This window comes from Stegostoma tigrinum, chromosome 4 (genome assembly GCF_030684315.1).
Source record: "Stegostoma tigrinum isolate sSteTig4 chromosome 4, sSteTig4.hap1, whole genome shotgun sequence".
Taxonomy (NCBI): Eukaryota; Metazoa; Chordata; class Chondrichthyes; order Orectolobiformes; family Stegostomatidae; genus Stegostoma; species Stegostoma tigrinum.
The window spans coordinates 103192644-103217475 of NC_081357.1; the positions used below are offsets into that span (position 1 = coordinate 103192644).

Consider the following 24832-nt stretch of genomic DNA (forward strand, 5'->3'; position numbering starts at 1 on the left):
CTGTTTATCTTCACACATCTCATGATTCTGAAGATGACTTGAACGTATGAAAAGTGCAAGCGAATCTACGTCCTATCGAATGGAAGTGTGAAAAGTACGGATGGGAAATAGTGCAAAACAAAATGGAAATGTCAGTTATTTTAGTTGAATCTTTTTATGTAGGCTTATCGCAAAACACAAAATGCAATGTATCCATGAGTTTCTATTTAATGATTCTAATTAACTTAAAGGAAAACCTGCTTAATTAATGCAACAGCAAATGCTCCCATACTAAAAGCGAATGGAGACAATGGCATTCAAAATTTTCTCATCAGCACAACTGGCATAAACTGGAATGAATTGCTTACTGCATTCATTTTTCCAGGCTCTGCTGAGAGTTTAGACAGCCCCCCTGAGTATCAAGGTGAGGTTTAACACTAATGAGTCAAACCAGGGAAAGGTCAGATCAGTGAACTGAAGTACATGCTACTTGGTCAGCCCAAGTAATGACGTTTGGGAAGTTCTGACCGACATCTGTCAATGTGGCACTGGATTTGAGAAAATGAGATGGTGTCACAGTCACCAGGGCTGTGATATGCTTTCAAGAGCTTAACAACATGAAGCAAATACTGAACAATCGTCTGCTCAAGAGACAGAAGTGCTGAACTGTTAATCCTGTGAAGAAAGGTGGCTCAAAATTACCAGAGCAACCCAAGTCTTAGAACCAAAGAATCCCTACAGTGTGGAAGCACTGTATTAGCCCTATGCAGTCTACCTCGAGCATCACATCCAGACCCACTCCTTGCCCTATCCCTGTAATCCTGCATTTCCCATGGTTAATCCGCCTAACATGTACATCCCTATCCACGACGGACAATTCAGCATGGCCAATCCAACTAACCTGCACTTCTTTGGACTGAAGATTCCAAGAAATGAAGTGTCTGATTTGAAGAAGGACACCATTGAGGGAGATTGTAAATAAGACACATTAAAAAAAAACAAATATACATTTTGGAATTGTATGTTCCGTCAGCATAAATCAAGCCAAAAGCATTACCAATTTCTCCTAATCCTTCATGTCAGCAGTGCACCAACATAATTGAAACATCTCACAGTTCAGAATGGCTTGTGAGAATATCCATCCACCAGGAAACAACCCCAGAGTTCGAAAACAGAGCTGCAAACTGTGCTGTCAAACTTGCCAGCTGCCAATGATACAGAGCCCTGTTTGCAATGTGAATTGTAACAATTTTGTAGCACCAAGAGCCCAAAAAATTACAGAAAAAAATTCTATGTGAAGAAGTATTATAAACACAACTTTTTTGTTCTCCCATGGATAAGACATTGTTCATATAGGATGTTCTGTTTGGAAGAAACAAAAGAAACTTACTTTCATAGTGAATCTGAAAACCAACACTTGAACGGCTATTGTCTGTAGTTAATAGAAGATACATATAGTTGCCAGTGCTGATGAGGAACTGGGGCGCTTGTGTACCATGGTATTCTCCTATTAAAGGTGATGAGTTAATGGGCCCATCCCGAATTTCTAGTGTGTCATAATTAACTTCAGTTTGAAACCTGTAAGGAAAACAAAATGCAATTTATTAATTTACAAGCACCTCTTGGAAAAATTTCTGAACAAACAAGTAAATAAATATTCTGAAATAGTACCAGTGGTCTAATAAATATGTACAATTTTTCTTTTAAAATTGGCCTATTGAATACTCACTTACATGACATATGCTTTTCTCAAACAAAATACAATGACTGATACTTTTAGAAATGTTCATAAATTTTCATATATTAAAAAGAATCATGAAAATAAAAGTAAAACCATAAATTATAATTAATTACTATAATTTGCATATTTTGTTTTCAATTAACCCACTCAGATGTGTTAGGATGTACATCTGGAATAGGTGAAAGTTAAATCCAGGTCAACGTACCTGAGAGGCAGGGACACTATGACTGTGCCATAAGTGTGCTTATTAAAACCTAGTAGATATTTTCTGTTGAACCTGTTCAGAGATGTTATGCTACACCTCTGGGCCATTTGGGATTTGAATGCGAATCTCCTATTCAAGAGGTAAGGACACTACCATTGCACCATTGCTCCCCTTGTTCTACTTCATAAAGTACTTTAATCACCCCAGATACTGACAAATTGATCCTAATTACCCCAGGCTTCATTAACTCACCCCACCAGCTCTTGAAAGAAGTTAGGACCCTGCCTGGTTTTAGATTCCATCAAAATTAGTGTGAGGTAATACTGGATATGATGTAGGACTCTCAGCCTGGTAATTCACTTTAAAGTTAACCCTATCAATTTTTTTTACAGTTTTGTAATGACTAAATAGAGATTTCTATTTGGTTCTTAGAGTTTGCAAGCTTCTCAAATTACAGCCTGTGTAGTTCCCCCAAAGTTTTCATTGACAAATGAGTGCCTATGCATAGTGCCAACTTGATTTGGCCACATAGTTATCAGCTTTTGGCACCTGCCCTGCCTGATGAGTCAGGAAAGGGCATCATGAGGGTATACAATACCCCTCAGCTATCCAGACTGGGGACAAAAATAGTCAAGCTTTCTATGCCTCATCAGTAACTAGTGACCTCTTCTGGAAGTGTGCAAAAAGTTGGCAAATGGAGTGCAATGTGGAGGGAAATTGTGAAGTTGTGATAACAAGGTCTAGAGCTGAATGAACAGAGCAGGCCAAGCAGCATCAGAGGAGCAGGAAGGCTGACGTTTTGGGCCTAGACCCTTCTTCAGAAACGTCAGCCTTCCTGCTCCTCTGATGTTGCTTGGCCTTTTGTGTTCATCCAGCTCTGAACCTTGTTATCTCAGATTCTCCAGCACCTGCAGTTCCTGCCATATCCAGAAATGTGATGTTGTTCATTTTGAAAGGGAGACTAAAAGGAAAGCATTATTTCAAAGGAGAAAAGCTGCAACACAATGTGATTTGAGATTTCTTGTGCACAAAACACAGAAATCTAGCAGACATTTGCAGCAGGTAATCAGGAAGGCTAATGGCATGTTGGCCCTTATTTCAAGGCAGTTGGAGTAAAGGAATAGGGAAGCCTTACTGCAACTCTATAAGGTGTTGGTCAGACTATATCTGTGTATAGTTTGGTTCCCCCATTTAGGGAAAGATATGACTTTGTTGGAGGCAGCTCAGAGAAGGTTCACTGGGATGATCCCTGGTATGGAGGGATTGCCTTTCAAGTAAACCGGTTGGGACTCTACTTACTGGAGCCTCTTAGCATGAGATGTGTTCCCATTAAAACGTATAGGATTCCTAAGTGGTTTGAGATGATGCCTTCCTTCATGGAAGAGTTTAGGACCAAGAGGCTAAGATGTGAAGGAATTTCTTCTCTCAGAGAGTTGAGAGTTTTTGAATCTCCTTACCACAGAGAGCTGTGGGTTTAGAGTTCCTGTGTACATCTAAGGCTGAAATAGATTCTTGATCAGTTGGGGAATCAAAGGTTATGGGGAAAACGCGTGAGAGTAGAAATGTGAAATGTTGGATAAGCCATGATCCCATTGTATGATGGAGGGCCCAAATGACTGCGGCTGTTCCTATTTTTATGATCTTCCTGGATATCACATCAGGACAGGACAGTCTTGGCTTGGATAACTGCCATGTTTAATTGACCACACCCAATGATCATGTTTACGTTTGAAGTCAGCACTTGGTCAAGGAAGCAGACAGTCCCTACTGGCTGTGAAATATTCTGCCACATATGTTATCTTTTTAGGGGAAGAATGTTGGAGATGGGTGGTGTGGTGTTTAACACAAATGTAAACTTTGGAAGAGTAGAAATTCCGGCCCATATAGTATGAGAAATTATTTATCTGAGCTGGAGGCAGTATTTACATTTGAACTAGTTTCATCTGTGTCCTGGTTGTACTGAAATTCCAAAAATGAAGTGATAATGGAAAAGTGGTTTATTTTGCCTGAATCACAATGCTGTGTCTTTTCCCTCCATCACACCTGATTGAAGGCTGCAATATGCCAAACGTCCTGGAGATCCTGATTCTCTCTCATGAAACCAGCCTGGAGAATGCTTTTCCAAAGATTTTGCACTTTCCTCCTTGTGTATGGGGCCCACTATAGCTATTTGCTCAGCACAATCATTCACAGAGTTCAGCTGCTGTTAAGTGAGTGACAAATCAATAGCCAAGCAGTCAGCATTTATGCACTTGAAAAATTTTGACCAGATGAATGTCTGCCTTCACACTCACAAAAGGCAAAATATTATTATCAGCTTCCAATATCCCAGTGGCCAGATGCTCCAGTCAGGCTGTTAATAGCCCAGGCACTTGCTCCGGTATTTCTGTGGTATGGTCTAACCTTAAAACAAATGTAGCGGGCAGGAGTCACATTTACCAGATTGCTGGCAGTGAGTCAGGGCTTTTAGAATCTGGATGATATCATTCAAAACATACAGCTTTGGTAAAGTTTCAAATATAGTTTACTAACTGTCAAGACAATTAGGTATGAATGGGTTAAAGCAATGACTTCCTTGTGAATGAATTTAATGTAGCTACTTAGACTGAAATAATGTATCTTGAATGTATGCAATGAAATGTAAAACAGTTGGTGGCCAAAATAGATTTCTTGTTTCTGACATTACAGGATGGGATACTGATGTGTGGAAGGTTAATGCATTTGTTTGAAATCCCTTTTGCTTTGGTTTGGCAAAGCTGTTAGCCTGAATTAAACCAAAGTATTAAAGTAGCTATCTTTTTTAAAACAAGAGTAACTCCAGACCAATGCATTAAACTTCTAACTGAAGCATCTCAGTGCAGAACTTTAGATACCAAACCACATAACGTTGAAAGTCTCTCTCTTTTTCAGACAAATTTGTTTAAACACAAAAATACAAAACAAGGTCAAAAAGACAAATAAATAATCAGACACACTTGAGTGATAATTCTAAAACAAGCTTGATGAAATAGTTCAGTATAACGCTCAAAAGAAGTTGTAGTTGGCCTCAGAAGAGACTTTGAGTCAAATCCAACTCTGAGGAAAAGGGATGCAACTGAATTAATCTTTAAATGAATGTGTTTTGTGCAATATAAAGAAATTGCTAGTATCCATTAAAAAAATGCATGTCATAAATCTCCCCAGGATTTGACACCAAAATTGTTGGTTGGGTCAATGAAACTTAACTATCCTGAGGACAGTATTTAGTCAGACTTGAAACAAAGGTCTGACTCTGGCTCACATCAAATTCTCCAGCCTTGTTCTTCCTCTTGTGCTTTATAGAAGTCATAGAATCCCTACAGTGTGGAAACTGGCCCTTCAGCCCAACAAGCCCACACCGAACCTCAGAGCATCCCACCCAGACCCATCCCCCTATAACCCACCTAATCTACACGTCCCTGAACACTCTGGGTGATTTAGCATGGCCAATCCACCTAGCCTGCACATCTTTGGATTGAGGGAGGAAACCGGAGCACCCGGAAGAAACCCACGCAGACGCAGGAAGAACGCGCTAACTCCACACAGACAGTGGCCCAAGGCTGCAATCGAACCTGGGTCCCCAGCGCTGTGAGACAGCAGTGTTAACCACTGTAGTTTGTTTCAGCAAAATGCTTTCATTCCATAGCAACACACAAGGAAATAATTATATTTTTTGATCAACAAGTCTATTTGCGATAGCTGATAATGTGACATCCTCTACGTTGTACATTTGAAATTTAACCGTTCTTATTCAGGGACAGTTTATTTACTCTCTCAAAGTTACAAATATAAATATAACAAAAAAAAAGGTTTGAGGCATGTCCATGATCAACATGAAATTTTGCTTCTTCATGCTTCTCTCATGAAGGAACTGACACATGCAAAAGTTCCACATTCTAAAGTAATTGTTCCATTATCTCACCCCAGGACCTTTGTGCATAGTGAGGCACCTGTTCCGGATCATTCTTGCAGTACAGTGCGAGCTTAAGGCAATGATAAGTGGTAGAGGTCACATCTTAGTGGGTTACTGACATTGAGTTAAGGCCCTTGGTATCTGGGTTATATAATTCAAACTGTACATTTAAATAAGTGCACTTTATCAGCTGTCAAGGTCTTAGTCTTCAATTTGTAAATAGAGAAGTCATTGTGCAACATCGATGTCTGAGCTAAGACAATACAAATTTGAGACCAAATTTCAAGCTTCGCAGATTTGGATGATGAAACACCCAGTATTTGGCAACTGGGCCATCAAGGGAGTGCTGCTATTTCTAAAGTTCTGAGGTAATGGGAACTGCCGATGCTGGAGAATCCAACATAACAAAGTGTGAAGCTGGATGAACACAGCAGGCCAAGCAGCATCTCAGGAGCACAAAAACTGATGTTTCGGGCCTGGATGAAGTGTCCAGGCCCGAAACGTCAGCTTTTGTGCTCTTGAGATGCTGCTTGGTCTGCTGTGTTCATCCAGCTTCACACTTTATTTCTAAAGTTCTAACTGGATTATAAAATCAGATTTTAAGTGAACATTACATTAACACATTGATCTGTGATTTACGAGAGCAGGGCCATGTTAGCAGGACCATAAAAGATACGACCCATGTTAGAAAGTTAGAGACTTGGATCATGGATTTTAACCAATTAGACACGACAATGAAAAACAAGAAATGGAAAACTACATCTTAAAATGGGACTTTATGTGCTATTTCCTACAGCAAGTGTGAGACAGGATGACGTGAAAAGAAAGTGAGTAGTATCCTTCCTGTCTGTGAAATGTCCATGTTTCGAACAAATATACATACTTAGAAGGCAACAATCCTTTTTTTACTTTTAATTCCAAATGTGTTGTTTTTAAAAGGAGGAATGCTACAGAACAAAAGCTGCATATTAAAATTCAGTGTCTGTCTGGCAATGACTTATGCGAAGCCATGGAATATTGCACACATACATTAATCACGGAAACATTAAACAGGGAAGTACTTAATGAGAAGAGGAACCAAGAGGCTGACGATCTGTCCCCTCTTAGCAGAAAGCCACCTCTTGCAGACCAGTCTGGTTTGTCCTCTAGGAATACACAAGGACAGGGATTAAAAATTTAATTTTATTTCTGCTGAAGTGGACTAATGGGACTGAAAGCTCTCAAGTGTACTCACCTAGCTTGGTCACTACTGTGGTCTGAAGATCGCAGTTGAAGAACTATTGCCTAGTTTCTACTACTGCGTTGTGCGGTAGAAGGCAGCAAGCCAACAGCCAGGAAATAAAGAGAACATTCTCTAACCCCGAGTGTTGCAAACCAGTTAAAAAGGAAATAGGACCACTAGGAATTCCCCCGTCACTCTGAATGCTAGAACTCAATCATGATCAAAAGACATCAGAGCGATAAATTTCAACCAATCTGCAAAACGAAGGAGCAGCAGGGTGATTGTTCATGAACCAACATTACTTGTAATGTCCACTGCAACAACTGTAGGTTTCAACTATCTGCTCCTCATAACCAATTCAGTGATTGACATAGATGTAGAAATTTAACTTTTATCAGTTGGATTCATCTCTCAGTGTGTACAGTGTCTGTAGTGTGTGTGTGTGTGTGTGTAGGGTATATGTGATGTGTGTCTGTAGTGTATGTGTATTGTGTCATGTGTATGTAGTATGTGTGCATGTAGTGAGCATGCTTATAGTGTGTAGTGTGTGTGTTTAGTAATTAATAAACTCATTCATTGTTAATTCAAGAAAGCCTGATTAAATTGCCTCCTTTTAAAACATTTACATCTGGGAGAATGGTATCCACAAGAAAAGGGATCCTTTCTAAATTAACTCGGATGCAACCAACCAAGGGAAAGGATGAATAAAAAAAGGGGAGCCAGTTTATCCCTCCTCACACGGATGGTTAACAGGCTGGGGTATCCCATCGCGAATGGTAACGATCAGATAACTCTGCCAGGAGTCTATTTGTGACAATATCTTAAGAAAGAGTTTTCCATGGAATGTTCACTGTTCTGTCTAGCAAGCCGTTCATCATTGTAAAAGATTGAACAAAAGACAACTAACATTGCTGCAATGCAAACATTTCCACGATTACTCAATTCTATCAAATAAGCTTCTTCTTCAAAAGTTATTTTAATGTTTAATTCGAACAGAAGTATCACAGCACATTTCCAGAATATTCTAGCAGCCACTGCAGAATTACACTTCAAACAAATTTCAGGATGTTTCTGTGATGTTGGTCTTTGTGTATTTCAGCAAAAGTTTGAATTACATTATAATTAACTGGAAGATTCTGAAAGCCGATTCATATTCCAACACTGAACATTCAATGACCCAAAAATGGATTCAAGGGCTTTATTATAGACCTACTGTAGTGACTGCAACAATGTCAGCCAGGTGGACCTTATAGGATGTGAGTTCCCGACTAGGGCTGTTAACCTGGTCTAATCAGGGAGCCCTGGCTGACAGATAAGAACAGAGTGTCAGAGACTCTGTTCACTCTGAGAGCTGACTGTGAGGGAGCTGGATCAGTGTCAAGGACATTCCATGTGTAAGTAAAGGGTGAAAGGATATCGGCCCCTTTGGCACTTTTTTACTTATAACACAATGAATATTTAAAAGATGAGCTAGCATCATGAATTCTCAGCACACACTATGACTGAAGGGGAATCCACCAATTATTTTAAGGGGTGTGAGGAGGAGGCAGTAACATTCACTTTGACTGTATATTTTGAGGAGAAGACAATTACAGACTTTAATGAAACAACTGGCTTGTTGCTAAGCTGTATTTCCAGTTCTATGTCATTTATAAAATTGCTAGCGATACCTAGTGGCAGAACACATGGATTATAATTTTCATCACTATATTATTCAATTGTCTAAATTTGCCCTGCTGTAATGTAAAATTAGAGTACTGGAGTTTATTAAAATGCAGATATTTTGCACTCATTCTTCCACTTTTCAGCATCTGAAATTCAAGCATGTCACACTTATTGAAAAGCTTGAGACAGGTAAAAGCATGAAAGGTCAATTTACTTTTAGTTGAAAGCATTGAAAATTAATAACCTGTCAAATGTTATTTTGATAGAATGCCGTGGTTCTGCTTCAATTACCCATTCACAGTTCAGAGAGTCCTTGTAATATCCTGGCCATCCTGGAGATAGAATGATACCACTTGGTGCTGTTAAATGGCCACCACATGGTGCTGGTGGAAAGAGATAAAATTAAAAACTCCTATTAAATGCAAACAAATGCTTCATTCCATTAAACAAATTTTTCACTTAAAACTCACCATTATCTATGCTATTTTAGGGATGTAGAAACAAACAAGAATTTAAAAAAACACCAAAAAAATGAAATTTTGAAATAAAGTTAAACAAAATTATACTAAATTAAATGAATTAAATTAAATGAATTCATACTGAAAAATATCTGTTCAAAAAAAGTGTGACAACAATCAATAAAGCCGCAGAAATGCTTTTGGTATCTTAGTTTTTTATAAATTGGAGCACAGAGTACAATAGTAATTTACTTTTCTTTAATTCATTCATGGAATATGAACATTTTTGGCAAGGCTAATACTTTGCACTTATTCATAAACATCCTATGGAGATGTGACAACATTCAATGAAAGTCTTTCGCCTTGATTCCCGTTTGCTTTGATTTTACCTGGAATTCTTTTCATCACAATTGGTCAAATGCATGTAAATCCACTTAAGCCATTGATTAAGGCAGCAATTTAAAATTTTTGTCCACATTTTAGATGCCATAGGAGTGGCAATAGAGTGTTGGAGAGAGTAAACGTCCTTATGTCCACAGCATCACAGATGCCAGTCTTCAAATAATTCAGTTCACTGCACCGTGAGACCAAAATATAGCCAAAGGCACATATTACTGCAAATTCGATACACCCTGATAACATTTGGGCAATAACATTGCCATGTGCCAAACAAAGGTGTCTCAATGCAGAAATGACATTGCAGTGTAAATGCCAATGTGAAAGATTTACCAGGAAGGTCTTGTCGACATAAGACAGTATAAATCCAACCCAGCTATTACTGCTCCATCAGTCTACTCTCAGTTATCAACAAAGTGATGGAAAGAGTTGGAGACAACGCAATCAAGCTGCAAATGCAAAAGATAAATGTGCTAATTAATGCTTAGTCTGCTTATTACCAGGGCCACTCAGCTTGTGACCTCACTACAGCCTTGGTTTAAACATGGATGGAAGATCTGAACTCACAGAGGTGTGATATAACAGCATTATTTGGCCAATTACATCAAAGAAACCTAAAAAAAAATCACTAGGCTCAATGGAAGCAAGGAGAAATACTCTCCACTGGTTGGAGTTACACCTACACAAAGGAAGATTGCCCGGTTGTTGTAGGACAATCAATCGCTGCCCTAAGACATCTTTTGAAGAGTTCAAATTGTCCACAAAATAAAAATGCAGAGTTTAAAAATATATTTGTTCATAAAAATTCTCTCTGCCAGGCACGCATAACAAGTCTTGCCTGTGAACCAAAACATCTATCAGAGTGTTGAAACAGCTGACACCAGGGGAATGACATTTTCACTCATAGCTCTGTCTGTCCGGTCTCTGCTGTCAATTGTGTAATGTTAATTCCCACAGGATAAAGGGGTTTTGAGTGTTTGCAGTTTATAATGTTAATCCTTTGAAGGGTCTGTATCAGTGATAGATTTATGGGTCTCAAAACAAACAGTTTTTATGGGTGTATGCCCTTTTCTAATACTTCAAAAGAACCACAAACTGTCGCAATAGGGTTAATTGGCTCCACAAAGTATAACGACAGAAGTGGCATGGAAGCAATGTAGCTTAGTGTGAAGGGTATAAGGGGCTGTATTAAATGGTTTGGATGGGGCTAGTCTTAAACTAAGTGCCTCATCAAGACCTTTTGAGCTTTAGTGTGAAAAGGCTCGCTCATTCAGACACCTCTGAGGTGTTGTCATCCATAAGTCCTCTAAGAGCTGGCATAACTCTGTAACAATTCAAGGAATTGGGAATTGAGCAACCCCACAAGAGCAGCCAGGTCAGATATTTAGGGTGCAAGGTTGAGACCCAAACCAGCTCACATCTTAAAAAGCAATGCTACAACAGGGGCCGTTAGGAAATGAGACAGGCTTTCTGGAAGTGAGTCCAGCTGCCACTTTCACTCCTCCACAGTGTTTCCTGGATACAATGAAAACCTAGTCCAAAGGCATCTGTAGGATTTTGAAGAATTCACCTGGTATGCTGTATGCAGAAAGCTCAGTTAATTCTCAATTAAAGATGAGGATATTCAATGGGTAAACAGCATTTCAAGATGTCCCACACTCAGAACAACTCGAAGCAGATTGACTGGATGGCCAACTACTATGTTTGTAGTGGCTGGATGTAGAATAGTTAAAATATCCTTAAAATGGCTCGTTCTTTCAGAAAGCTAGGAGAACATGTACATTTACACAAAACATTCATTTTTAATTTTACATGATCCTATATGATGACAATTAATAATGTACTGCGAGGAGGAAAACAGGATCATTTCATTGTATCATTAAAAACAGAGTAATTAAAGTCATAGTAAGGTGTTTGTAAGAAGAAAATTAATTCCATTTCTTCTCCCTTCCTGAAGAAATGTAACTTGTGCAGTTATTACCTTCACATCGCGGAACGGCAGAATTCCAGATGACATTTCCCTCTTGTATAACACAGGTTATTGTCTCAGATCCTTGGGTTTTAATAAAGCCTTCATCACAATGAAAAGACACAGAACTTCCCAACAGGAATATATCGCCAAACCGTTTTCCATTGACAGGAATCCCAGGGTCATGACATTCATTTTGGCCAAAAGCTGGTTAAGAATAATACAAAAATAATATCATTACTGCCTGGAAATGATTCATAAATAACATCCAAAGGAGTCCTTTCAGCTACTTCATCTATCACCATTATGCTTCAAACACATATTTTCCAGTTCACTCTAGTTATCAACATAGGTATTTGGCAGCATTATAATTGTTAAGTGCTCTTTATGTATTTTTGATCTCAACTTTGCACAGATTAGGGTGATGAATGGGCCGGAAACAATTTTCAGTCTTGCTTTATGCATAACTGAGTGAGAATAACATTTTTCGCAGGGACTTACAAGCAACATTGGGGTTGTCAGCTAAGTTGGCTGGACCGCTGTGCAGACTGATGCCAACAGCACTGGTTCAATTCCCTCATTGGCTGAGGTTACTATGAAGGCCCCACCTTCTCAACCTCATCTCTCACCTGAGGAGTGGTATCCCTCAGGATAAACCACCATCAGTCATCTCTCTTTAATAGGACAGCAACCAGATGGTCCCCTAGGACTGAGGTGGCTTCACCTTTACAATTGATATGTTACTCAATTCTTCACTTTTGGCATTAATGCTTTATACTAGGACGACAGTATTTTAGGAAAACCATAAGGCGGATCATATACAGCAAATGTGTACCAGAAATAGTAAATTATGAACAAATTTCAAATTAGCAAAAGAAACATTTCCAAGGCAATGTTAATAATCATATAAGATTCAAGGCCACATTCACTGAAGTCTCAGTCCTCTAACTGTTATTATGATTGGAAATACTGGATAATGTGAGACGGAGGTTTGATAAGATTTCCTTTCTATTTTTCCCTCACTTGTAAGAAGAGAAGCTGGCAAATCAAAATCTAATAGTCCAACAAGATCATGGTAAAGGATTTTAAGAACATACAACTGAGACAGCAGTAGGCCATTTGGCTCATCTAGCCTGATCTACCATTCAATGAGATCAAGGCTGGTCTGATAATCTTCAGCTCCACTTTCTCAACCAAATGCACAGGCTGGGAGACTTCCGCTGCACAGAGCACGAGTGTGCAACAACTTTGACTTTGTGATGGGTCCCCCAAGATTATCAGAAGACCTTTCCCACAATAAGGCATTGCTTTTCTCCAGGATTCCTTCTTGTTGCCAACCATCACCTCTCAAACCCCAGCTCCCTAAGCCCCTCACTATAGTCTGCAGTTTGGTAAAATTACCAGTTCCTAACCCCCAGTCAAATGTGCCATTCTCTGTCCCAAAATCCTGGATGGATCTCCAATATGGGAAGCCTTTTATCGATCATGAAGCTTTTAAACTCTCGCTCCGTTTCTGTGGATACTGCCTGACCAGCTGACAACTTTAGCATATTGTTTTTATTCCAGTTTCTGCAGATTGGCAGTACACAAAAATAAATTTAAAATAAAGAGAAAGAATGCTTATTTATTTCCCGGTCACAATAATAGATATTTAGATGCTGGTCTATACCATAGTAAAGCCCACTGGTGCCTAAAACATTGCACCAAGCAAGTCCTTGCATCAAATTTCCTCACTTGGTCAAATCATGATTCCATGTTTGTGAAATCACAATAACTACCTATTCCCTTCCCCTCATTTTCTTAACTTCATTTTCGTGCAAACTCAATGTTGAATCCTGATTTAATGACATCTCTCTGGTGCTGAAATTCATAAAGTGCACCATCTCCAACTCAAATGAGATATTCTCCGGAGAAAACAATGTACAGAAATGGCCCCTCTCAGCTCTCTTTTAAAATCTCTGGTTTGATATCAATTAGCCACAACGTTATATATATTACATTTAGCTTTGCTTTTACTCTTTTTCAGCTTTGGTGACTTGCTTTATAAATCTTGGCCATTCATCGAGACACACTAGCTCTTTATTTCTGCCTGTCAACACAAGTACAGATTGCTATAATCACCCATTACAAACCATCTCAATTAAATCACCTAGAGTGTTAATAACTGTATATTTGCAACTGAAAGGAAAATGGAACTGTCTGGACTCCTGCCAAAATAAGTCATATTTTGTTTAAATAATTGCCTCAAGCATCATTTTTACTCCTTTGAAAAGCAGATTTTATCTTTTTTTGCCCTCGTGTGAGAGTTTCCTCTCAGTGAGTTTCAGTATATGGGTATTTACTGGTTCAGTGACTTTTCAATTTTTGGAATGCATGAAAGATTGATCACAGAATTGCTGTTTCACCTGAAATGTAACAATCTTGAATTTTATGTTCTGCACAGAAGTGAACTCCTCAGTAAAACAATTCCTTTAAACTTTGACGAGTTATTTTAGTCATAAAATAATTTGGTTATTTGAGGCATTCCAATTACACTGGCAGAGTAAGATGGTCTTCAAAAGCTGAGCCCAGCTCTCAGAGTCACTCAGCATGGAAACAGACCCTTTGGCTCAACCAGTCCATGCCAACCATAATCTCAAACTAAACTAGTCCCAATTGCCTGTTCTTGGCCAATATCTCCCCAAACATTTATTCATGTATTTATGCAAGTATCTTTTAAAATTATAACAGTAGCCACATCTACCGCTATCTCTAGAAGTTCAGTCCACACACGAATCACAGGCTTTGTAAAAAAATTGTTCCCCATGTCTTTTTAAAATCTTTCTCCTCTCACCTTAACAATATGCTCCACAGTCTTGAAAGCCCCCACCTTAGGAAAAAGACACCGATCATTCACCTTAACTATAAATCTGATGATTTTATAAACCTGTTATAAAGTCACCCCTCAACCTTTGCATTCCAGTGAAAAAAGTCCCAGACTATCCAACCTCTCCTTATAACTCAAATCTTCCATTTCAGGCCACATCCTGGAAAATCTCTTTTGAATCCTCTCCAGTTTAATAATATCCTTCTAGTTAAGTATTGAGCTGTAACAGGTGAGATTACATTTATCAGTCACATTCTCCTCAAATGATTACTTTTAGCAAACCAATTTGAACATAAAACACTGAACAATTTGGTGATACATTGTAACAATAATTTTGGTGACTTTTTTGAGGTTTGTTGAGGCAATTAATTTATTATGATATCTAGATGAGCTGAGATTTGCTCAAGGTTCTGGCAAAGATTTGTAGCTCGGGTTGTGGATGAGGTTATTGGTTTGCTCACCAAGCTGACTGGTTATCATACAGGTATTTTGTCACCATACTAGGTAACATCATCAGTGCAGCCTCTGCATGATAACCAGCCAGCTCGGTGAGCAAGCTAATAATATCAACTAAGATTTGCATTTAAAATTCTGACCGTTGAGCAGGTATGGCTTGGCCAGGAAAGAGTCCTTCATTCTCTACTTTCATTTTAACTTCTTTTTTCTTTCAACTCTTTGCTAATGGCAGATCCAGCTAAATTATTCCACATCATTACTCAAGGTTTTTCCTCCTCAGGCCTCCGCCAACACTTTGAAAAATGACAGGAGGTGCATAGAAACAATATCAATTCTGAGTCCTTCTATCAGATACCAACTCAACTAGCTTATGCATCAAACGCTCCTTCAAAGTCACTGCTCAGTTCAGTCTTATGAAATTCCCTATCTAAGTGTACCATGGGAGTATCTTCACTATACTGCACAACATTCCAGATCACCACCACCTTCTGTCGTGGCAGTGGCAATAAATCCCAGCCTTACTCATAATGCTCATCTCCCCAGAACAAATTGAAAAGGATCACATTTTCCAAACTTAAGTGACAGCCTGTTTCTTGGTCAGCCGCTGAAGGTAATTGTTTGAAGCGAACATGTGAAATGGTCTATGGTGTCGCACATTAAACTTACCTTCAATACAAAATGAAAACATTTGCCATCTGATGGGAGATCCCAGATATAATATAGCTAGGGTTGGAATGTTCAATCCTGAAACACTCCACCCTGTAACATAAAAGGCACTAGTAGTCTAACCTGTATTCTGCCACGCAACCCATCAGGCTTTCATCCCTTACACTAAGAACTTTTTTTTATTCACTTGTGGGAATCACTGGCCAGAATTTATTGCCCATCCCTGGCTACCCTTGAACTGAGTGGTTTGCCAGGCCATTTCAGAGAGCAGTTGAGAGTCAACCACATGCTGTGGGTCTGGAGTCACATGTAGGCCGGGCCAGGTGAGGATGGCAGATTTTTATCTCTGAAGGACATTAGTGAACCAGATGGGCTTTTCTAACAATCAAAAATGGCTTCATGGTCATCAGGAAATTAATTACAGATTTGTAAACCTTAAACTCAAATTTTACCATCTGCTATGACAGGATTCGAACCCAGGTTCATTAGTTGAGTTTCTGGATTAAAACTCTCGCGTCAATACGCCTTGATGGTGGAAAAGGGAAAGCCGACAACATTGACTGGAAGAAAACAAAACCATGCCAATTTACTTGTGTACGTGATGTTAAAGCCACGCCCAGTAGTGGAATGATCTGACTGGAATTCTAGGCGGGTGACATGCCCATTGCTGGCCAGCTGGGAAGGTACATCATCACCGGAGAAAGTTCCAAGAACTGTCGAGTCAGCACTCCCATCGTCCTTTATTGTAAGGTAATCAAACTGAGGCTCAATGTCGAAATCATTAAAGATCAGGTGAATCCTGCTTGCTGGTTCTGCAATGATCAGCCACACACAGTTCATGTTGTTGCCATACTCCTCCGGGTAATTTGGCGATAGCACAATGCCAGACGGTGTGGTAAAATTGAAGAAGCAGGAGACTGTCCAAAAAATTCAGAAAACAATACGTTTTTATATGTCACCAATCCAATCAATGCAAACAGTACCATAAATAACAATTACTTTCTGTCAATTAATACAGCATATTGGAAGACAAAAAGAGGGCTCTTAATATTTAAAGAGACATGACACATTTTCATTGGTCCATAATCAACAAATTAAATATTTGGAACATTCTTTTGTGAGTCATTACACTAACATATCGTTCAATGTATGGTAGATGATGACAACTCTTTAGCGTTCAAATTCAATTTTTAGAAGCAATGAGAAGAACAGAGTGAACATTTGATAGCTTGGAAGTGTGGCTGATGTGAAGCAGAAGGGAAATGCAACTCTGTAAGAAGAGGACATTTTCCAATTGACACCTAGATTGCCTTTAAAATGATGAATAGTTTCGGATGAGTGAAAAGAGAAAGACTGAAGAATCAGTGATTATCTGTCAGTGAGAAAAGGGAAAGGAAAGAAGAGATTTCTTTGTGTAGAGCTGTTATAGAATGCCACAGAGATAAATTGAACAGGATGCCAGTGCAACAAGGGAAAGCAGGACATTTGAAGCAGTGAAAGATACAGGACAATGGGGAGACATTAGAACTGGGATTAACTGGGATTTTGAGTTCCTCCGAAAACAAAGTAATAGACTAGCCTCCTTCTTATCTGCAAATTTCAAAGGTGTTTTGTTGTTCTCAACCGTAAGCAAGTCATCACAAACTGTTCACCATGACAGTGAAAGGTAATACACAAAATAAAGTAACTACATCACCATTGATTGACAGTGTTATGACGCCTGTTCAAATATGGATAAAGCAGGAAGACCCTTGAGTAATTCCACATACCTTACTGTCCCAAAAAAACACTCATTTCTATTTTAATTATGTTTTTGTAAATTTTCCTCAAAAAACTCAGCCAAACAAATCTATAGAACTTAGTTCTATAGTTGAATACATTTTGGATCCAAAAATGGTGAAGTTTGAAGGTAGTTTGGCATCAACTTACAAATCTGAAACATGAATTTAGTCTGAAAATTCCCCCAACAGGAGCATTCATATGCTTTGTTTTCTGGTCTGTTAAAACTCAGACATGTTTGTTCCTCAGTTACCGGCATACATAGAACATAGAGCATCACAGTACAGGAACAAGCCTTTCAGCCCATTGTGTCTGTGCTGACCATAACACCATTCTAAACTAATCCCAGCTATTACCTATGGTCCATGTCATTATATTCTCTGTCTTTTCATGCATCTGTCTGAGTATCTCCTAAACATTGCTATCATATCTGCTTGAACCACCTCCCCTGGCAGCATGGTCCAGGTACCTACCATTCCCGACATGAAGAGCGTTCCTCTCACATCTCCTTTAAACATGCAAACAATATTTGTAAAAGCTAGTCCAAATGGAAAAAGGAGACTAAGTTGATTCTGCTTCCCCCTCACTCAGTATTCAATTGTGCCTCGTCATTTTTTTCCAGGGATAGGTAACACTCAACCCAAATTGATGCTAAAGCCCTATTCAAGTGAATGAAGCCATAGTGGGACATATACTGTTGACATTTCTGACAGCGTCATCATCAATTTGCTTTGGAGAGAACGTAGCCTGACATGATGAATTTCACGTATTTATCACATGGTCATTTCAGTTAATGATGAGAATACCTAGAACAGAACCTACATCTCCAAAACAAAATCTTCCATTTTAAAATTGCCCCAGAAAACAAGTATACATCACAAGGTGCTTCCAATGTATTTGGTAAATCAAAATACAGCAAAGGAAATGTCCTCAGAGGAACTATCTTTGAAAGGCTCAGAAAGCATTAAAGTGAAATGTCACGGCGGCAAAAAGATTTCAACTGAAGGATTCTTACAGACACAGCTCGGTTTGTTACCAGACCACTGATTGTTCTGTTGACATGAAATTGTCCGCTCTCCGACTAATTCAAAGGCTGATTGGCATTCAAATGTCAATGTGTCGCCATGTAAAAAACTGTCCCCACTTCTTTTACCATAAGCAGGAACACCTGGGTCACCGCAGCTTCCCTTTTCAATTTCTGGGAGAAGAGAGAAAGAGATCAATGAGTTAAGGCTGGTATACAAACTATTCCAAAGTGAAATATCAGCTGACGAATGCAGAAAATGCTGGAAAAATACAGTGAATCTTTCATCCTCTAAAAAGAAAGGGGTAGATGTAGTTACCTCTTTGAAACTAGGCCACTGCTTATAGATTTTGCACCTGAATGTATTTAAGTTCTGGTGTAATAATGATGTGCTGCTCACGTCACCTGCTCCTTCCTTCTCTCCCTTCACCTCCTGTTGCAGGCCTTCAGGAATAACACCACCTAGGTCAATCTCTTCCAGCTAAATTGGGAAGCTGCCTCTCAGAGGCTTTGTTTTTCATGAGCAGTTTGCCAGCATTATGAAAGGTAATCAATAAGAGAACTGATTCAATTCCAGACTGACTCCTCCAGGCATCTGCCACACAAGCAGCACTCACTGCTCGAATTAACATACACATCATAATCATTGACTTATTATGCATACCCACACTATTGTACATATGTGATTTTCTCTTCTGACCTAATCTAATGCTTGTTTTTTATTAATTTGTTTGAATTGCATTAGGACCAGAGTAAGTGGAACAGGTAGTTAGATATATTAGGAGGGATGATTGGAGATTTCAATAAAAAAAATCAGAATTGGAAGCTTTGCTACAGCTGCAGGGCCCACGAGCAAAATAACAAGTGTAAGGGTCATTCTAGTCCTAAAACATAAGTGCTGAGATTAATCTTGGAAAATGAAAGCAATCTTTGCCAGTTATCCATGCACAATTACATATCTTTGCAGGGTGTGCTCTTCGGAGGAAAGTGATTAAAAAGCCCTGACTTCATTTGAATTATTATTTATTATTTGAATAGACTTGGACAAAAAGGAGTTACACCTAGCTGAAACAGGATCAACCAGGCTTTTTAGAAAGTGCATTTAATCATAATTACTTCTGATAAAACTCTGTAGTCTGATAATCTAAGTTTATATTCGTTTAATGTTAAGTGTCCTCATTGGTTGTTTAAAAACACTTAAAAATACTTTTGCAGTTTTCTTTAGCTTCTACCTTAGTTCCAATTAATGTCTAAAATTTTCATTACACTTTTCATAAATCATTATAAACGAAAGACAAAACCTGTTTGTTATTTTGTGGCTTGCAATCTGTGAGAATTCTTCAATGTAATTGGCTGTTTGACTTGCTTGACAACATTACTGTTGCTTGGTGCTGGGGCTTTCCTCTTGCTGGTAGCAGAATTTAAGTAATATCAGGAAGAATGAAATCCCAAATTCAGAAATGGTTACATCTCACTCAGGTTTTGGTCAGTTAAAAATTGACAGGAATGCAACATAAAGGTGGGATTGTTGTTATATGTAACTTTATCGCACAAATCTGCATTCCTAGTGGGAAGTTAAGCTCACTTAAATGATATCCTGCAAGACAAACTCTCTCACTCTTAGACATTGTAAGTGCAATTTCTAACTGAATAATCAGAATTAATTCCATTAATGTTTTCTTTACTCTTGCTGAAACTGCTTGGAACATCCAATTATCCCCAACTTGATTCAGTTTGGAAGAGAACCAAACAAATGAAGATACTTAACAAAAGAAATTGTAGTTAGGTTGGAATTTCTGAATAACCCACTCAAAAACAGAACTATTTGCACCAGAAGTAAAAGTATCTTCTCTCTGCATGCTGCTTGTGGCAAAACATTAAATATACTTGTAGAGAATGCATTTCTAATTTTTTTTTAAAGGCTAAGGGAAATCTTGCCCTTGCATGCTGCTTTGCTGAAACTGTGGCGCATTAAGATGAAGACAACTCAGGAACTGAAGAGGAAAAATATACAGCAATAAATCTGGAAACTCCAATAAAACCACTGAGAGGTTGGCAGGTATATTGGTCTGCCATTAAAGCTTATTGAATCCTGATGCCAAGTAATAATTGCTTGATATATGAAAAGCTGCTTTGAGTCAATTTGTGGATGGCTAGGTTATTAAAGATTATTTAATAATCATACATTCAAAACATAATAAGTATTCAAAACAATATTGCCTTAATTGTATTTGGTTTCTCTTAAAGCACTTATCCTATTCAAATTGTGACTTTTGTAATTCCTTCAATGATATAATTGGTACCATTCAGTATAGATAGTAATTACATTAAGAAATGCCATAATTTTATCTGTGCAACGTATACATCAGAGCCTGCCTGTGGATGCAATTTTCATGTTCATAGAAATACTAATTCATTTATAGTTCTTGGGCTTTGCCAAAAAAGTCTGAAAAAAGAAAAATAATCTACATGATAATTGTAAATATCCTCGAACTGAAAGCAGTGAGATCACATGTATTCTATCAGAAGGTGTTACGATTTTCAGTGGGAGAAAACAGTGTGTTTTAACTCCATCTTAAAGCCCCTGTTTCGTATATCTTTCCTCCATTCTCAAAAACACCAGGTGGAATTTCAATATTTGCAGAGGTGTTGGAAGAGGCAATGTTTAGCAGCCAGCTCCTTATACTGAGGTGCAGATTAAATTGAAGCTAATGCCTTAATGGAACTAACTGGAGCAGAGTTATTTGCATACTGGCTGCCATTCAGTGTCTCATTCATAGGAATGCTTCACACTGTAGAATCAGAAATATACAGCATACGAAGACATAATTAAAAGTTCTTCTGATGTGGTGGTAGTGTTCCTATCTCTGAGACAGGAGATCTAAATTTAAATCTCACCTCCTCCACAGGTGTGTCAATAACATTTCTGAACGTGTTGACTGGACAATATCTGCAAAGAGGTAATTTGGTTCCTCATGGCTGTGCTGACAAATAGGTAGCCATTCAGCTCTAGTAACACTTTCAAATTGTTAGTTACTTCCTTGTCAGTAAAAGGAATTCAAGTGCATGATCAATCGCCTTATAAAAAAAAACTATTCAGAGAGTTTCTGCCTTTGTGCAGCTTCAGATCTTTATGATCCTCTGGGTGAAAATACTTCCCCTTGAATCTCTGCCCACCTACTCCCAATTCAAATTTTCTAGCTGTTTATCTAAATCTATGCCTCATGGTTGTGGAACCGTTAATCAGGGGAATTAGGGCTTTGCTATCCATTGAATCGACGGAGCAGTTATATCCAGCAAAGACTGTTTTACTGGCACAGGCTGCCTCAAACTAACTTTACTTTTGGGATTGAACTATCATCCATTTGGAAAGAAGGATAAATAAGGAAATTGCATGTTCTGAGATCCTATCAGTTAGAGGACTGCCCTTCTCACACAAGCCCCATTGCTCCACAAAAAAACCTTGACAATCAAAAATCTATCTCTTTCAGACAAAAGTTTTCAATGATATGACATCCTATGTTTTCTGGGAAATAGAATTTGAAAGATTCACACAATTTTGAGAGAAGACAAACATTTTGCCAGCTCGCTCTCAAGTGGGAGACCAAAAATTTTTAAGTGCATGTTCCCTACTTTTAGACTCCTTCATACAGGGAAGTATTGATCTGGATCTTAATTATGACGACGTCCATTGCTCCAAACCAACGGACAAGCCCGGAAATCCCATCCCCGAACAAGGGGCCCACTGTTTTTACTGGGTGGGAATGAGTATTTCACATGTGCATACTTCTTGAGGATGTTAGTCCAACTAAGTCAGTAGCTGCCTCCACTCATGTCTAATTTCAGTCTCCCAGGTGTTTCAAAGGTGATGTGCTCATTGGAGACCTGGTACGTGCAGGTGTGGACACTTAGAGAGTGTAATATCTTTAGAAAAATTAAGTGCCTTTGGAATTGCTAATGGTAGCATGGAATCCACATAAGAGTGTGTAAACTAATTAATTTTCCAGCTCATTGGAACAGCCAAAAAAGTTGATCAGTTATTCCTCTTTGAGTGTTGAAATGAGCCTAGAGACTAACTTGACTGAATTAATTTTTTTTCAACAACTTATTTCAAGAACTTTTCAAAAATTTATTTTTTTTTCCACTACCTTCCATTTTCACAGTTGGGTATCTGCCATTTCAATTTTATTCATAATTTAAAGTGCTTGCAGATTCTGAACTGTCACTGCATTTTAATGGTTGTTGTTCCGAGAGATTATCCAGTAGAATAAAATGTTTGTTGCTGTAAGGGATAATATTATGACAGGAAGTAAAATACAGTAAATTACTTTATTGATGAAACAGTTTTATTGATAAGGGCCCCAGTCAGAGTGAGAACATCTGCTGGAGGGTAAATCTACAGCAGAACAGTGGGAGACATTCAAAAATGTACTTTGGAAGGGTGTTGTAGGAAAGGGAAAATGGGAAAGGGAGGAGTACAGGCCCATCATATGCCCTTTAGGATGAAACATAAGAGCAACAAGTCCAGAAATCCATGAATGTCTGCAAATATTCAGGATTGTATACAAAGTGGATTTGTTAGTTGTGTCAGCTAAACATCTGATTTGCGATGCATCGTGACGTCAAAAGCATGGGTTCACTTCCTCCACCAGGTGAGGTTACCATGAAGAAGCTGTTTCTCAACGTCTCCCCTCACCTGAGGCGTAATCACCCTCAGGCTAAACCACCACTAGCTGTCTCTCTCTAATGAGATAGCAGATTATGGTGACTTCACATTTTTCTATGGAAAACTGATGAAGCAGGGTAAAAAAAAGTTCATGCGGTCCTAGGTAACTTGGCAAGTTGAATTCAAAATTGACTGAATGACAGGAAACATGTAATGGTGGTAGAAGGCTGCTCACATGACTGAACCCCTGTGTGCAGCAGCAACATCACAGCTGTGCGTCTTATTGATTGTGATAGTCATAAATGACGGAGCTGAGAATGAGGGAGGGATGATATAATTGTTTGTGAATGACGCAAAGATTGGCTGGTTGGTTGACAGTGAACAGAAGGTTTTAGTTTACCAAACGCCATCAGATATAGGAGCAGAATGAAGCCATTTAGCGCCTTGAGTCTGCTTCACTATTCAATCATGGCTGATGTGTTTCTCAACTCCATTCTCCTGCCTTCTCCCTGTAACCTTTGATCTCCTTACCAATCAAGAATCTATCCATCTCTGTCGTATATATGTTCAACGAGTTGTCCTCCACAACCTCCTGAGGCAATGAGTTCCACCGATTCATTGTTCTCTGGTTGAAGGAATTCCTCCTCATCTCAGTTCTAAAGGATTGTCCCTTCACTATGAGGTTGTGCCCTTGGGTCCTAACCTCTCCAAGTGGAAAAAAAATCTCCTCTGCATCCACTCTATCCCAGTCTCTCCGTATTCTGTAAGTTTCAATGAGAACCCCTCCCAGCTGCCTCATCCTTCTAAACTCCTTCGAATCCAGAGCAAGAGTCTTCAACCCCTCATCATATGACCTGCTCTGCACATCTGGGATCATTGATGTAAACCTCTTCTGGACTCCCTCCAAGGTCAGCATGTCCATCCTTAGATATGGGGCTAAACCAGTTTACAATATTCCAAATATGGTCTGACCAGAGCTGTCTACAGGTCCAGCAGCACATTCTGGCTCTTGTATTTTACTCACCTCAAAATGAATGCTAACATTGTATTTTCTTTTCTAATTGCTAACTAAACCTAAATGTTAACCTTCAGAGAACCCTGAACTAGGATCCTATGTCCCCTCGTGCTTCGCTTATCTGAAGCCTTTGCTCATGTAGAAAATTGTCTACACCTCTACTCTTTCGATCAAAGTGGATAATCTCACATTTTCCTGCTTCTTTGCCTACTCTCGTGGCCTACCCAAGTTTTTCAACAGTTTCCCTGCTTCCTTGGCATTATGTGGTGTTTTGTGTCACCTGCAAATTTAGGAACTGTACCCTCAGTTCCTTTGTCTGAATTTTGAGCATATCATGTGAATAGTTGTGGTCCAAAGATTTCTGCCAAATTGCACTAGTCACCAGTTGCCATCCTGAAGAAGACCCTTTTATCCCCACTTTCTGCCTTCTGCTGGTCAGCCAATCCATGCCTGTACTTTGCCCCTAACTCCATGGGCTCTTTACTTATTTAACAGCTTCTTGTGCGGCATCTTGTCAAAGGCCTTCTGGAAATCCAAACAGATATCATCCAGTAGCTCTCCTTTGCTTGTTACCTCCTCAAAAAATTTAAATAGATTTGTCAGGCATGACCTCCCTTTGACAAAGCCATGCTAACTTAGCCCAATTTTCAGGAGGATATAAACAGATTTATCTGATGGGCAGCTCAGTGGCAGATGTCATTGGACCCTGAAAAATGTGAGGTAATGCATTTAGGAAGAACTATTGGGAAGTCATATTGGAGCTGTACACAACTTTGGTTGGATCTTTATCTGGA

General features: G+C 38.9%; 1 protein-coding gene across 1 annotated transcript in view; it reads right to left on the minus strand.

Annotated features, from left to right (window-relative positions):
- Nucleotides 1-24832, minus strand: part of LOC125452488 (CUB and sushi domain-containing protein 1-like) — a 2230063-nt gene that overhangs the window by 488451 nt on the left and 1716780 nt on the right. The window contains exons 14-18 of the mRNA XM_048530978.2: nt 18349-18531; nt 16145-16471; nt 11579-11773; nt 8988-9126; nt 1370-1557 (exon numbers count right to left, since the gene is read on the minus strand). Coding sequence (XP_048386935.1) covers nt 1370-1557; nt 8988-9126; nt 11579-11773; nt 16145-16471; nt 18349-18531 — 1032 coding nt within the window. The remainder of the gene's footprint in view (nt 1-1369; nt 1558-8987; nt 9127-11578; nt 11774-16144; nt 16472-18348; nt 18532-24832) is intronic.